Source organism: Sminthopsis crassicaudata, chromosome 6 (genome assembly GCF_048593235.1).
Source record: "Sminthopsis crassicaudata isolate SCR6 chromosome 6, ASM4859323v1, whole genome shotgun sequence".
In the NCBI taxonomy this organism is placed as follows: Eukaryota; Metazoa; Chordata; class Mammalia; order Dasyuromorphia; family Dasyuridae; genus Sminthopsis; species Sminthopsis crassicaudata.
In genome coordinates this window covers 104253091-104267502 of record NC_133622.1, presented here as the reverse complement: position 1 = coordinate 104267502, position 14412 = coordinate 104253091, and the positions used below count along the sequence as shown (strand labels likewise).

General features: G+C 35.0%; 1 protein-coding gene and 1 pseudogene across 1 annotated transcript in view; one reads left to right on the top strand and one right to left on the bottom strand.

Moving 5' to 3' along the window:
* Positions 1 to 627: 627 nt before the first annotated feature.
* The window catches only part of TRAPPC11 (trafficking protein particle complex subunit 11), a 69947-nt gene continuing 56162 nt past the window's right edge, over positions 628 to 14412 (bottom strand). The window contains exons 28-30 of the mRNA XM_074272529.1: positions 13684 to 13817; positions 12437 to 12604; positions 628 to 1651 (exon numbers count right to left, since the gene is read on the bottom strand). Of these exons, the coding sequence (XP_074128630.1) occupies positions 1607 to 1651; positions 12437 to 12604; positions 13684 to 13817 (347 nt within the window). The 3' untranslated portion in view covers positions 628 to 1606. The remainder of the gene's footprint in view (positions 1652 to 12436; positions 12605 to 13683; positions 13818 to 14412) is intronic.
* LOC141545468 (glucosamine-6-phosphate deaminase 1-like) lies at positions 5808 to 8494 on the top strand (annotated as a pseudogene).

Below are 14412 nucleotides of genomic sequence, written 5' to 3'. Positions count from 1 at the left end.
CAATTGTGTAGGACCCATTGAATTTAAGTTGCTAGCTACTAGATTGAATCTAAGGGTCCTGAGAGAACTTGTAAGTGTAATTACTGAGCTTTTTTTAAAAAATGGTATTTGAAAAACTAACAAATAGCATATTCAGGTCTGTATACAAGTGGATTTTTCAGAAGAGATTAGAAGGTGAATCCTTTAAACATACAGTATTTTGGAATAGTTCTTCAGAACACAGAGTACTTCCCATACCATCATGAGGAAATAAAAGATGGTTTTATGTAAAGCATGTTAACATGTCAGTTTTTAAATTTATGTTTTATATTTAGCTATACAAAAGCTCTTTGTCCCTCACTGGGCATATTGCTGGGCTTTTAAAACAATGATATGATTAGAACTGAAAGAGCTATTTATTTCATTTAGTCCAACCTTATTACATATGAGGAAACTAAAACTCATAGAAGTGATGCATCTATCTTACCCAGGTTTATATCACTAATTAGTAGTAAAGTAGAAAATTAGTGACAAGTCTTGTCACAGTCTAGCATTATTTGTATAATATCACATGAAGAAAGGCCTTTACCAAATTTCTTTTCTGCAACTTGAGCTCATTAATTCAGTTCAAATTAATAGTGCAATGTATACATAAGTATCTTTCATAGTTTATTTATTTACATTATTTATTCTCTTCATTACATTCTTCTTATACTTTAAATAATACATTTCCAAGAAATCAAAATTAGGTTTTAATTTAATATATAGAAAGTTTAAAGGTGAAAAACACCTTAACAATTTGTATATACATGATATATAGTATTGTTCTAAATAGATCTTCTGAAACTACACATCACTGCGAAGTAGGCGAACACAGACCAAACATAGATGTTTTATCACCTTTATGTTGAGAAATTATGCTTGTATCTCATGCTGCTCTAAAACATGAAATTTAATTAAGAATTTGATAATATAATAGGAAGTAGAAACATTCTTTTCTCAAATATTTCATGTATTAATGACCAAATATTGTAAAATCTAAACTGCAGACTTCAAGGGTAGGGGGAAAAAAAAAAAAAAAAGATGGAGAGAATTCTTTGGAGAAATTAATTTGTCCTCAACCTTTCTGTAAATTTCTTTGTAACCAATTTGGGTTATTGTGTTGCTGTATAATCTGATGTGCTGACTAAATCCAACAGGGCAGATTAATTTTGTGTTTAGTAAGTGCTATTAAGGGCATAAAGACATTTGTAAGGCTTTACAACTATCACTGCCAAAATGTTTGAATATAATCCATTAATAAACACAGTTCATGTGTTTCTATCCACAGACATCCTACATACATATTAAATAATATTTTAAAAACATTTAGTATTTCAAGAATAATAGTATTCTCATTTCCTCATAAAACATTGAAATTTCAAATATTAGTGACAATAGATGAAAGGAAATTTAAAAAACATATATTTTAAACCAAGTTTCTTTGAAGACATCAGTCATTAAATTTTTTTGTAAATTCAATTTTTTTTGTCTGACCAAACAATAGTTGTAAATGGGGGAAAAAAAAAAAAAGCCTTTTTAACCAATCTGTGCAGGATCTTCTCTCCGAGCATCTCAGATCTGGATACTATGCAGCAACAATTGAAGTATCATCCACTTGCCGACCCTGGGGCTTTAAGGAAAAAAAACAAACAACAACCTGGTTTTAACTTCTCACACAAATAAAATCAGATCTAAACAACTGGGAAAATATCAATTGTTCATGGCTAGGCTGAGCTAATGTAATAAAAAGATGACAATCTGCCTAAATTTGTCTACCTGTTTAGTGTCACACTAATCAAACTGCCAAATATTATTTTATGACACTAGAAAAAATAATAACAAAATTCATCTGGAAGAACAAAAGGTCAAGTATATCAAGAGAATTAATAAAAAAAAAAAAAAAGACTTAGTAATACCAAATCTAAAACTATATTATAAAGTAGTAGTCATTAAAACCTTTTGGTACTTGCTAAGAAATAGTGGTAGATCAATGGAATAGAGTAGATATACACAACACAATAATCAAGGCCTATAGCAATCTAGTATTTAATAAACCCCCAAACTCCAGCTTCTGGAATAAGAACTCTATTTACAAAAATTGATGGGAAAACTGGAAAATAATATGTCAGAAACTTGACATAGACCTACGTCTCACACCCCGTATCAAAATAAGGTCAAAATAGGGTCTTTTAACAATGAGTCAGCCCAAGCAAACAGGAGGTTATTGAGCTGCCAGGAAGTAATTTCTGTGGCCAGAGACTACCCCATGGATGGGGCTATCTCAATAGCTTCCTAACAGGAAACGGCTCCCTCTCTGATTGTCTTTGCGTGTGACCTCACAGACCTTTCTTAAGCCCCCTGTAGCTGGAGGTTGCTCTTTTTATCCTGGGGTAGCTGAACCAAGTGGATGGATAGCCAAAAGAGGTAAGGAGCTTGATAGTGAGCAGGTGGATCTCTTGAAGACCAGGTGTTCACTTGGGAGTTAACAGATCAGGGCATTATGTGAGCAAGTATAATAAAGACTTTAAGTTTGCACATGGCTGTTCTTGAGTGCACTATCAATTATTAAACCATGATTCAAGACATTGTAACCACAGACCTTTGAAGGCCTCAGAAGAGGTGAGTCAAGTTAAAGTTAGTTGATACTACAAAGGTCAGTGGCCAGAGGATTCTCTAATGCCCTGGGAATTAAGAGAGACTGGCAATGTAAAGATTACAGAGTTACACTAGGGCATGCACAAATGAACTGACTGCCCAGAGTTAAGTATTACTGTACTTTACAAAAATGAATACATGATTTGGGCATAAAGGATGATATCATAAACAAATTAGGAGAACAAGGGAAAATTTATGTATCAGATCTTTGAAGAAGGGATGAATTTGGGGCAGCTAGGTAGTGCAGTGGATAGGGTGCTAGCCCTGAAGTCAGGAGGACCTGAGTTCAAATCTGGCCTCAGACACTTAATACTTTCTAGCTGTGTGCCCTGGGCAAGTCACTTAACCTCAATTGACTCAGCAAAAAAATAAAAAAATAAGGGATGAATTTATGACCAAAAAAACCAGAGAACATTGTGAAATGTTATGGGCCAGAACTCTGTACTTAAAACAAGGATTCTTACAAGGTGCTAACTCGGTGGAATTGATAAAAGACAATGGTTATATACTTTAGCATGGTGATTAATAGTTCTCTAGTTCAGTACATGTATTTAGTACTTAATATAGTTCTTTTGTTTTTCCCTTTTTTTCTTTCTTTGGGGTTAAGTGACTTGCCCAGGGTCACACAGCTAGGAAGCGTTAAATGTGTAAGGTCACATTTGAATTCAGGTCTTCCTGACTTCAGGGCTAGTGCTCTATCCACTGCTCCACCTAGCTGTTCTATACTTAATACACTTCTACAAGATTGATACCTATGATAATGTAATTATATTAGAGCATATAAGCTGGGACAAACTCAGCCAGACAGATCAATTCATCCCATCTCACACCACCATAGTGGCAAGGCTCTCCTCCTTAGCTTCTCTACTAAAACCAAGACTCCTGAAGAACCTCAAGAAAGCTAACTGGGTCCCAGGCAAAGAGACTATAAAGATTTGGACTTTTAACACCCGGCTATTCTTGTGGTGATTACTTTGCTGAAATGAAGGCTGGTCCCAAGACCTCAGGAAAACCAACAAGAGCATTACAATGAAAATGGACAACTTTGATTATATTAAATTGAAAAGTTTTTGCACAAACAAAAATCAACAGAAATAAGACTAAAAAGGAAGTACAAAACTGAGAAAGAATCTTTTCAGCCAATATTTCTGATAAAGGTCTCATTTCTAAAATATATAAAGAACTATGTAGGGACAGCTAAGTGGCACAGTGAATAGAACACCAGCCCTGAAGTCAGGGGAGCCTGAGTTCAAATCTGGCCTCAGACACTTAACACTTCTTAGCTGTGTGACCCTAGGCAAGTCATTTAACCCCAACTGCCTCAGCAAAAAAAAAAAAAAAAAAAAAAAAAGAACTATGTCAAATTTATAATACAAGCCATTCCCCAATTGATAAATGGTCAAAAGATATGAATTTTGAGATGATGAAATTAAAGATATTTATAGCTATATGAAAAAATATTCTACACCACTATTGATTAGAGAAATGCAAATTAAAACAACTTTAAGGTACCATCTCATACCTCTCAGTTTGACTAAGATGACAGGAAAAGATAATAATAAGTTTTGGTGAGGATGTGAGAACACTCGCACACTAATGCATTGTTGGTGCAATCATGAAATGATCCAACCGTTCTGGAGCACAATATGGAACTATGTCCAAAGGGCTCTAAAACTGTGCATTTTGACCCAGCAGAGCCATTACTGGGTCTGTATCCCAAGAAAATCATAAAGGAGGGGCAAAGATGCAAAAATGTTTGTAGCAGCTCTTTTTGTGGTAACAAAAAATTGGAAAAGGAATGGATGTCCATCAATTGGGAAATGGCTGAACAAGTTGTAATATGTAAAGGTATTGGATTATTATTGTTTTATAAAAAATTATAAACAAGCTGATTATTAAAAGCTGGAAAGATTTACATGAAATGATACTAAGTGAAATAACTAGAGCCAGTATACAATAATAGCAAGAATGTATGATCAATTATGAAAGGCTTAGTTCTTCTCAGAGGTTTAGTGAACCAAAATAATTCCAACAGACTTTGGACAGAAAATGCCATCTGCATCCAGAAAAAACAAACAAACAGACAGACAAACAAACAAACAACAACAAAAAAAAAACTATGGAGATTGAATGTAAATCAACATGCTATCTTCACTTTGTTTTTCTGTTTTGTTTTGTTTGTTTTTTTTTAATCTTTCCCATGGTTTTTCCTTTTGCTCTGATTTTCCTCTCCTAACACAATTCATAAAGCAATATGTATTAAAAAATAAACTTACTACAATAAAACAAAACAACCTGGTTTTAAAAAGTCACATTCAATAAGTATTAAATGCCTATAAAATGCCAGGAACCATATTAAGAAAGGTAAAAAAAACTGGTACCCAACAACACTCTATTGAGACAAGATGCAACTATTTACAAACAAGCTACAGAAAGGATAAATGGGACATAATCACAGAAGGGAAGTACTAGTATTTAGGGGGGATCAAGAAAGGTTCCTTTTAGAAGATGGCATTTTCTCTAGGACCTGAAGAGAAGGGAGTCAGGAGACAAAGATGAAGAGAAAAAATATTTCAAACACAGGAGATAACCACTGAACACACTTGGGAGTGACAAGATAGAATATTCCGTGCATGGAACAGAAAGGAGGCCAGTATCAAGGGAACACAGCACTGCCTGGGGGTATATATCTTAAGAAAATTGGAAAGGTAGGGGAGGGGGCTAAGTTATGAATGGTTTTAAACAAGAAATTTTATATATGGATTTCATGTGTGATCCTGAAAATAATAAAGAGCTCCTGGAGTTTACTAAGGGACATGAACAGACCAGCACCTTAGGAAGATCAGTTTGATAATTATTGAGCAAAGGATGGACCGAAGTGGGGTAAGACTTGAGGCAGGCAGACCCAGCCACAAGGTTACCACAACATCCAGGTGTGAGGTGATGACAGCCTTCAGAGTATTTGGCAGTGACAGGGGAGACAAAGAAAGTGATGTCACGGAGAATTGACAGGACTTATTAGATACAGAAAATGAAGGAGCAGCAGGGAGATGATGACACCAAGATTGTAAGTCTGGATGACTGGAAGAATAGTGGTATCCCTAGATAGTAATAGGGAATTTAAAGGGGGCGGGAATGACTCTAGCTCCAAAGGAGTTATATAGGCACCATCTCTAGCACCACAGGAACTTGGGGGGGCAGGGTGGAAAGGGACAAGGCATAATGAAACTCATCATCCTAGACAATCACTCCTAGGTCAGTGAATGGGCTGTCAAGTACATCAGAAACCGAATCATCCTGTTTCGACTAGGGCCAGAAAGATATTTTACTCTTGGACTTCCTACTGGGGAGCACCATTATTGAAGTCTATAATAAATTGGTTGAGTATTATAAGAATGGGGATCTATCTTTTAAATATGTGAAGACATTTAACATGGATGAGTACGTGGGTCTCCCACGTGATCACCCTGAGAGCCTCCACTCCTTCATGTGGAATAAACTCTTCAAAAGCACACTGACTTTTGCCCTGAAAACACCCATCTTCTGGATGGAAATGCAGCTCATCTAGAGACAGAGTGCAATGCTTTTGAAGAGAAGATCAAGGCAACTGGAGTAATTGAGCTATTTGTTGGAGGTGTTGGCTTGCATGGACAATGAGCCTGGCTCAAGTCTGGAGTCTAGAACTTGAGTAAAGACTCTCACCATGGATACCATCCTAGCCAATGCCAAGCTCTTTAAAGGAGACTTTTCAAAAGTTCCCCCACTGGTTCTGACTGTCGGTGTAGCCACAATCATGGATGCCAAGGAGGTCATTGTCCTTATTACCGGGGCCCAGAAGGCACTTGCATTGTACATGGCCATTGAGAAGGGGATAAATCACATGTGGACTGTGTCTTCCCTCCAGAAGCACCCTCGTACAGTATTTGTATGTGATGAAGATGCCACACTGGAGCTTAAAGTGAAAACTGTCAAGTATTTCAAAGGATTGATGGATGTTCATAACAAGCTAGTGGAACCACTGCACAGTATGGAAGAAAAAGAAACAGAGAAAAAACCAGTCTTCCAAGAAATCATACACTAAAGTCTGCCTAGTAAAATTTGTCCATTTCTAGTTAAAATATCAACCCTTTGATCCAGCAGTGTCTCTACTGGGTCTGTAGCCCAAGGATACCATAAAAAGAGGGAAAAGGATCCACATATGCCAAAATGTTTGTAGCAACCCATTCAGTAGTGGCAAGGAATTGGAAATTGATGCCTATCAGTTGGGGAATGGCTGAATACATCATGGTATTTACATGTAAAGGAATATAACTGTTCTATAAGAATTGATGAACAGACTGATTTCAGAAAAGTCTTCTTCACTTTGATGCTAAGGGAAATTGAGCAGAACCAAGAGAACATTGTACATAGTGACAGCAGCACTATGTGATAATCAACTGAATGGACTTGACTCTCTTCAACAATGAGGTGATTCCACTTAACACCATATACCAAGATAAGATCAAAATGGGTCCATGATTTAGGCATAAAGAATGAGATCATAAATAGATTAGAGGAACAGAGAATAGTCTACCTATCAGACCTGTGGAGAAGGAAGGAATTTATGACCAGAGGAGAACTAGAGATCATTATTGATCACAAAATAGAAGATTTTGATTAGATCAAACTAAAAAGTTTCTGTACAAACAATACTAATTCAGACAAGATTAGAAGGGAAGTAACAAATTGGGAAAATATTTTTATAGTTAAAGGTTCTGATAAAGGTCTATTTCCAAAATATATAGAGAATTGATCCTAATTTATAAGAAATCAAACCATTCTCCAATTGATATATGGTCAAAGGATATGAACAGACAATTCTCAGATAATGAAAGAGTGTTCCAAATCACTACTGATCAGAGAAATGCAAATTAAGACAACTCTGAGATACCACTACACACCTGTCAGATTGGCTAAGACGACAGGAACAAATAATGATGAATGTTGGAGAGGATGTGGGAAAACTGGGACACTAATACATTGTTGGTGGAGTTGTGAAAGAATCCGGCCATTCTGGAGAGCAATTTGGAACTATGCCCAAAAAGTTATCAAACTGTGCATACCCTTTGATCCAACAGTGCTACTACTGGGCTTATATCCCAAAGAAATACTAAAGAGGAGAAAGGGACCTGTATGTGCCAAAATGTTTGTGGCAGCTCTTTTCGTAGTGGCCAGAAACTGGAAGATGAATGGATGTCCATCAATTGGAGAATGGTTGGGTAAATTATGGTATAAGAAGGCTATGGAATATTATTGCTCTGGAAGAAATGACCAGCAGGATGAATTCAGAAAGGTTTGGAGAGACTTACATGAACTGATGCTGAGTGAAATGAGCAGAACCAGAAGATCACTATACACTTCAACAACAATGCTGTATGAAGATGTATTCTGATGGAAGTGGAAATCTTCAACATAAAGAAGATCCAACTCACTTCCAGTTGATCAATGATGGACAGAAACAACTACACCCAGAAAAGGAACACTGGGAAGTGAATGTAAATTGTTAGCACTACTGTCTATCTACCCAGGTTACTTATACCTTCGGAATCCAATACTTAACGTGCAAGAAGAAAATTGGATTTACACACATATATTGTACCTAGGTTATACTGTAACACATGTAAAATGTATGGGATTGCCTGTCATCTAGGGAAGGGAGTAGAGGGAAGGAGGGGAAAATTTGGAAAAATGAATACAAGGGATAATGTTATAAAAAAAATTACTCATGCATATATACTGTCAAAAAAATTTATAATTATAAAATTTAAAAAAAAAAAAAAAAAGTTAAATACCTTCCACTCAGGAAAAGCTGGCTTCTTTTTTTTTTTTTTTTCCCCTTAAGTAAGCCAGAAGACTGAAATTACTATGTGGAGTGAGAAATGCCATTTATGACATGATAAATTAAGGGTTAAGAAATGGAGCATAAAGACATGTTTCCAAATTTGGTTAACTCTAGTATGTGTCTATGGACACAAGATTCATTTTCACCTTTTACTTAATGAATTAAGGCAATGTTTCTTAAGGTGGAAGTAGGAATCTTTAAGAGATGACAAGAGTAGGAAGACAGAGTGGAAACTCTGGTCTTCCTTTATCAGCATGAAGGCTAATTACAACTCTTCTTTCAAATTCTCTCAATCTGGGGTAAGGAAGAGGTAACAGCTGAGGAAAGTGCATGGATTTAAAGTCAAAAGGCTTAGGTTTTAATCTCAGCTTTGCTACTGACTGCCTGTATTTTTTTATGCCTTGTTTTCAAGGTCCCTTTGAACTCTTAAGATTAGGAAGTACAATTTTAAAGGGAAAGTAATATGTTTATTATTCTAATAAGCTGGTACTGGCTAGAAATACAAATAAGGGTCAAAGTGAATTAACATAAATATCTGTAATGTAACATAAACGAAAGTTAGGGAAATATGGGATCTGCTCCAATCTCTTGAAGGTGATTTCATGAAAGGTACAGAGGTCTAATTAGGATGCTCTTATCAGAGAAAGAATACTAGGCTGGATAGATCAATATGTAGCCAAATATGGCATTTCTTAAACCTTTATTATCAAGTTACCAAAGTGATTTTGAATGGGACTACTCTGTCTTATATTGCTAAGATTTGATAATAGCAGAATATAAGCATATGAATTTTAAATGAGCTATCTACATCTAACATGGGTTTAGGGTTAGGATTTAAAAAAAAAGGTCCAAATACAGTATGATGGGATTTTATAGCTATTTTAAAAAGACATTTTGGTATTGAATTTAGATAATAATTCTATTTTTTTTAAAGGAAAAGTTTTATAATGCTAAAGGAAAAAAATATATATTTCAGCACTACATAAAAATTGACTGTTTAACGATCAAAGTAGGATTATATTTTTTGAGATCATAGTCATTTCTTTTCTCCGATTCCCTATCCCTCACACAGACTTCATATGTTTTTCAAGGCAGTCGAATCCTACAGCTAGCTTAATTTGATATTCCACTAGCTACTAGGATTCCATGTTTGTCTGACCTTCCATCTTTTTTTGGCCACAAATCCTGATCTTTCATCCATTTTCTCCACTCTAGATGTGGAAAATACTCAGATATGGAATACAACAGCTCATTTTTACCCAAAATAAATTTCTGATGTCCAATCTCACCAGGCTTCTTGTTGCTGCTCAATAATCCTTTTTGATCCTCACTATCTTCTTATTTTGAGAATCACTGTTCCAAGCCTTTGCTTTTCTCCTTTTGACAGTATCTTCATAACACCATCTTCATTTCTCACCCTAACAGCACATAAAGTTTTCCTCTTCCACTGACAAGACTAAAAGCCAGTGGCATAAGCACCAGTTTCTTTCTCCACTTCTCCTACCTTGTAAACATCATTACTTACTTTTCTGCTTTCCTCTAGTTACAGATGAATTACCACTGATACTTATTAAAGTTAATGCTATTACCTGTGTTTTGACTCCATTTTGCCCCCTTTTTCTCCTTCATATATCAACAAGTCCCCTTCATTAATGGTTTCTTTCCTTCTATCTACAAATATGTTCAAAATCTCTGACCCATGCCAATTCTTCCCTTGATTCTTCTATTCCACAGAATATCTCTTTTCTTTCCTTTACTACTGAAGTTACTAAAAAAAATAAAAATAATAAATAAAAATCTGTCCTCAAATAATGCTTTCATTTTCTCACTACTCATAATTCAACTTTCTGAAATCTGGTTTCTACTTATCCTTCTGCTATTACTGGAACTGTTCTTAAGACACTAATGTCTGACACCAATGACTATTCCATTATACTGTGTACACTTTCTTTCCCTCAACTTCTGAAACAATACTAATACTTGGTTCTAATATTTTTTATGCTTTCTCTCATAATTCCAAATTTCCATACTGCCTTCTCTTAATTCTTTGCACATGCTCCCTTCACAATCTCATTCATTTGCACACTCTCAACCACTGCTGCTTTGTGATTTCCATTTCATACCCCTATTGCTGCCACCTGAGCTGAGACCGATATTTCAGTCTATAAGATATCTCTACCTGAATGTCTCATGAGCACATATGCAATTCACGTGTTCAAAAGTAGCTCTTTTTACTTTCTGCCTGCCCCTTCTTTGAGACTTTATTATTTTGTGTGTTAATATTCACCTAGCTATCATGTTTGTGATCTGATTTTCTTTCACTCTTCTCTCTTCTTCATTTCTCAAAACCAACCAATTACCAAATCCTATTAAAGTAACTTTTGCATTACTTCTCATACCTGCTCTTTTACTTTCTCCTGGCTGCTTCTATCTAGAGCAGGCTTGAGCAGGCTTGATTCATGGCAACAGCCAATATACCATTTTTTTTTCAACCCCCACATCACTTCCAAAATAACTTCTTATGCACAGGTTTGATTCTGTTACTCCTCTGTTTATAAGTTTTCAGTGCCTCCCCACCCCAAGACCTGTAGACATGAATACATTGCATGGAAGGCCCAAGACATTTTGGAAGTCTGTCTCTCCTAGTACTGCTAACAATGCATTTTATATACCTGCTAGAATGACTATTATCTGCTCTACCTCAACATGCACTGCATTCTCCTGCATCCATGTCTGCTACACAATTTCTTAATAGCTGATAGTCTTAATCTGCCTACTGAATTCTACTCACTCGTTTAAAACCCAGTTAAAATGATCACCTTTTCCATTTGAACGTTCCTTTATCCTTCCATAAATAATGACATTCTCCCTCAGATACTACCTAACATTTTCTCAGGTTCAGCAGAATTCCCAATTTAGCAGAATTGTAGAGACCACTGTGATCACTGAGTCAAATCCACAAGTGGAAAAGAATACCATCTAAAATATACTTAAGAGGTCATTTTGGCTTTGCTAAAAAACCTTAGCTAAAGATGAATCCACTATCTCACCAGACAACTCATTTGTTGTGTCCTGGACAGCTTTAATTATTAGAAATTTTTATTTAGCCTAAATCTGATTATTTGCAACTTCTACTCAATATTCCTAATTGTGCTCTCTAGGTCCAAGTAGAACAAGTCTTTCTTTCACAACTTCAACTACTTGAATAGTCCACCTCTTCTCCATTCTAGTCTTCTTTTTTCTAGGTGAAATATTCTTAGTTTCTTCAATGGATTGTTATGTAGCTTAACTTTGAGCTTTAATAATCTGGAAATTCTCCTTTGGGCACTCTCTTGGTCACTATTGTCCTTCCTAAAACCTCGAGCCCCAAAATGAATTAAATACTCTAGATGTGGTCTGAACATTGGTAGAATACTCTGGTACTACCACCTTTGGAGGTCCTGAAAATTATAACTCTCTTAATACAGCCCAAGACTGCATTAAGTTTCTTGGTTTTCATTTCATATCACTGACTCATATTTAACTTGTAATTCACTAAGCCTCTGCTTTCAAATTTTGTTATGTAACTCTCTACTCTTTCATTTAATACTGTCATGCTATTATCCATGTACATCATATTTCCTCTATTAAAATGTAAATGAATTTAGGGTAGGGATGCTGTTCTAACATAATCTTAACATTATATCCCCATGTCTACTTAGCAGTGCTCTCTCAGCACAGAGTTGGCAGTTTAGAAATCATTATAGCATTCTGCTATAAAAATAAAATTGATGAAAATTAATAATTAATCTAATTCCAGTTGAACTTTGTTTTGGCAGCATAATTGTTGAGAAATGAAAAGACAACAAAATAAAAAAGAAATTTCTATTATCTTCATACCTTTACAAAAATGTAAGTAGGTATAAAACGTCTGAGTAGTTGATTTGTGAAATTAGGGAAACGGAGCAAGCTGATGTTGAGTGACGGCAGCTGCTGGTATCCAGCCATCAAAGGGTAAAAGTTGTACAACATTTCTTGCTCTGTGCCAGGTAGGATACGTAACCGAATCTAAACGATAAAAAGTAGTTAAGTAAAGATAACCAGAAATGCACATGCTTTTGTCATGTACATATTCAGTTGATGTTCATTTATCTATACTTGATAAATCATTTAGATCCTAAATCCTAAAACAATAGGAATAAATAAGAATAATATTGGGTTTAGGGAAAGAGTACTAAATTATTATGCATGTGTTTTGCTAATTTTAGGAAAACAAATCTAAGGCTGAGGTGTTCCGAATTATTCAAAAAGGAATATGGAAAACCCTTGTTCTCTTCTTAATTGGTACAAATAATAACTGTGGACTGTATCTGTTTTATTTAATTGTGGCAACTCTGTGATTTCACATCTATTGCCCTAATCTGAAGACAGTATAAAGCATATATTTTGTCACTATAAATAAAAATTGGTGGATGAATTGGATTGTTCCAAAGTAAAAATCTAAAAGGGGGCAGCTAAGTGATGCAATGGATAGAGTACCAGCTCTGGAGTCAGACCAAATTAAAATCCAGCCTCAGATACTTGTCATTTTCTACCTGTGTCTCCAAGTCATTTTACTCCTCAACTACCTTGTCCAAAAAAACCAAAAACCAGATTTATAAGGTAGTTATCTGAAGACCTAGAATACAAGACTCCACATAATTTTCTCTATGTTGGGCTCACAGTTATACACTGAATTTCACAACCATACATCACATTTGGAGATAATTTATGTAGGCATATATATGTAAAAGAGAATTCATGATGTCAAGCTATGTATAAGTATATATTTTGGTATGTATTTGTTTAATGTTTCAAAAGATCTATAATTCTGTCAGTGTATATGTGCTGTGGGAAGCATAATGTTGATACAAGTCTGAACTTGATAATCATGTGTTCTGTCTCAATTGAAAGTCTGTTGTATTTCTAAAAGTTGTATTTCTTAATTTATGTAAACATGCAGATTTTAATACTTTCAAAAAACAAATGAACACAATTTTAATAAAATAACATGAAGAACACAGCCTATTAGTACATTTATATAAGTATACAAATACTTTATTACAAACTACTTAGAGGTTTTACAAAGGAAAACCAAAATACTGTACCTGTTTAAGACCTGAGAACATGAAAGCATCACTGGGTTCCACAGAAATTTCTACATCTTGAACTAAGCTGGTCTTATTCTGTAGATGATACTTGACAGGTAATGATTCTCTAACACGACCGAAGGATGGCAGATCTTTAGAGAAGAAAAATAAGGTTCAATTTTTTGCTAGAAAAATTAGCTCCTAATTTACCCCATGAATACCCACTAACCCTTCTCTCCTATTAACAAATAAATGTCATTGTTATCTTAAGAGATTGTTTCTTTCTGGCTGTTTGCTGTATTTTCTTCTCGATAATTCTGGAATTTAGCTACAATATTCCTTGGAATTTTCATTTTAGAGTTTCTTTCAAGAAGTGATTGGTGGATTTTTTCAGTGACTGTTTTGCTCTTCCCTTTATGATTTACTGAAACATGTTGTCCATGCTTTTTTTGATCGTGACTTTCAGTAAGTTCAGTAATTCTTAAACACTCTTTCTCTTGGATCTATTTTTCAGATCAGTTGTTTATCCAATAAGTACGTTTGTTCTATTTTTTCATTTTGTTGATTTTATTTGATTCTTGATGTCTCATTGAGTTATTAGTTTTCACTTCTCCAACTGCAGTTTTTAATGAATTATTTTCTTCAGTTAGTTTTTTTTTATCTCCTTTTCCACTTGGCCAATTCTACTTTTAAAGGAGTTGTTTTCTCCAGTGTATTTTTCCCCCCATTTCACCAAATCTATTATTT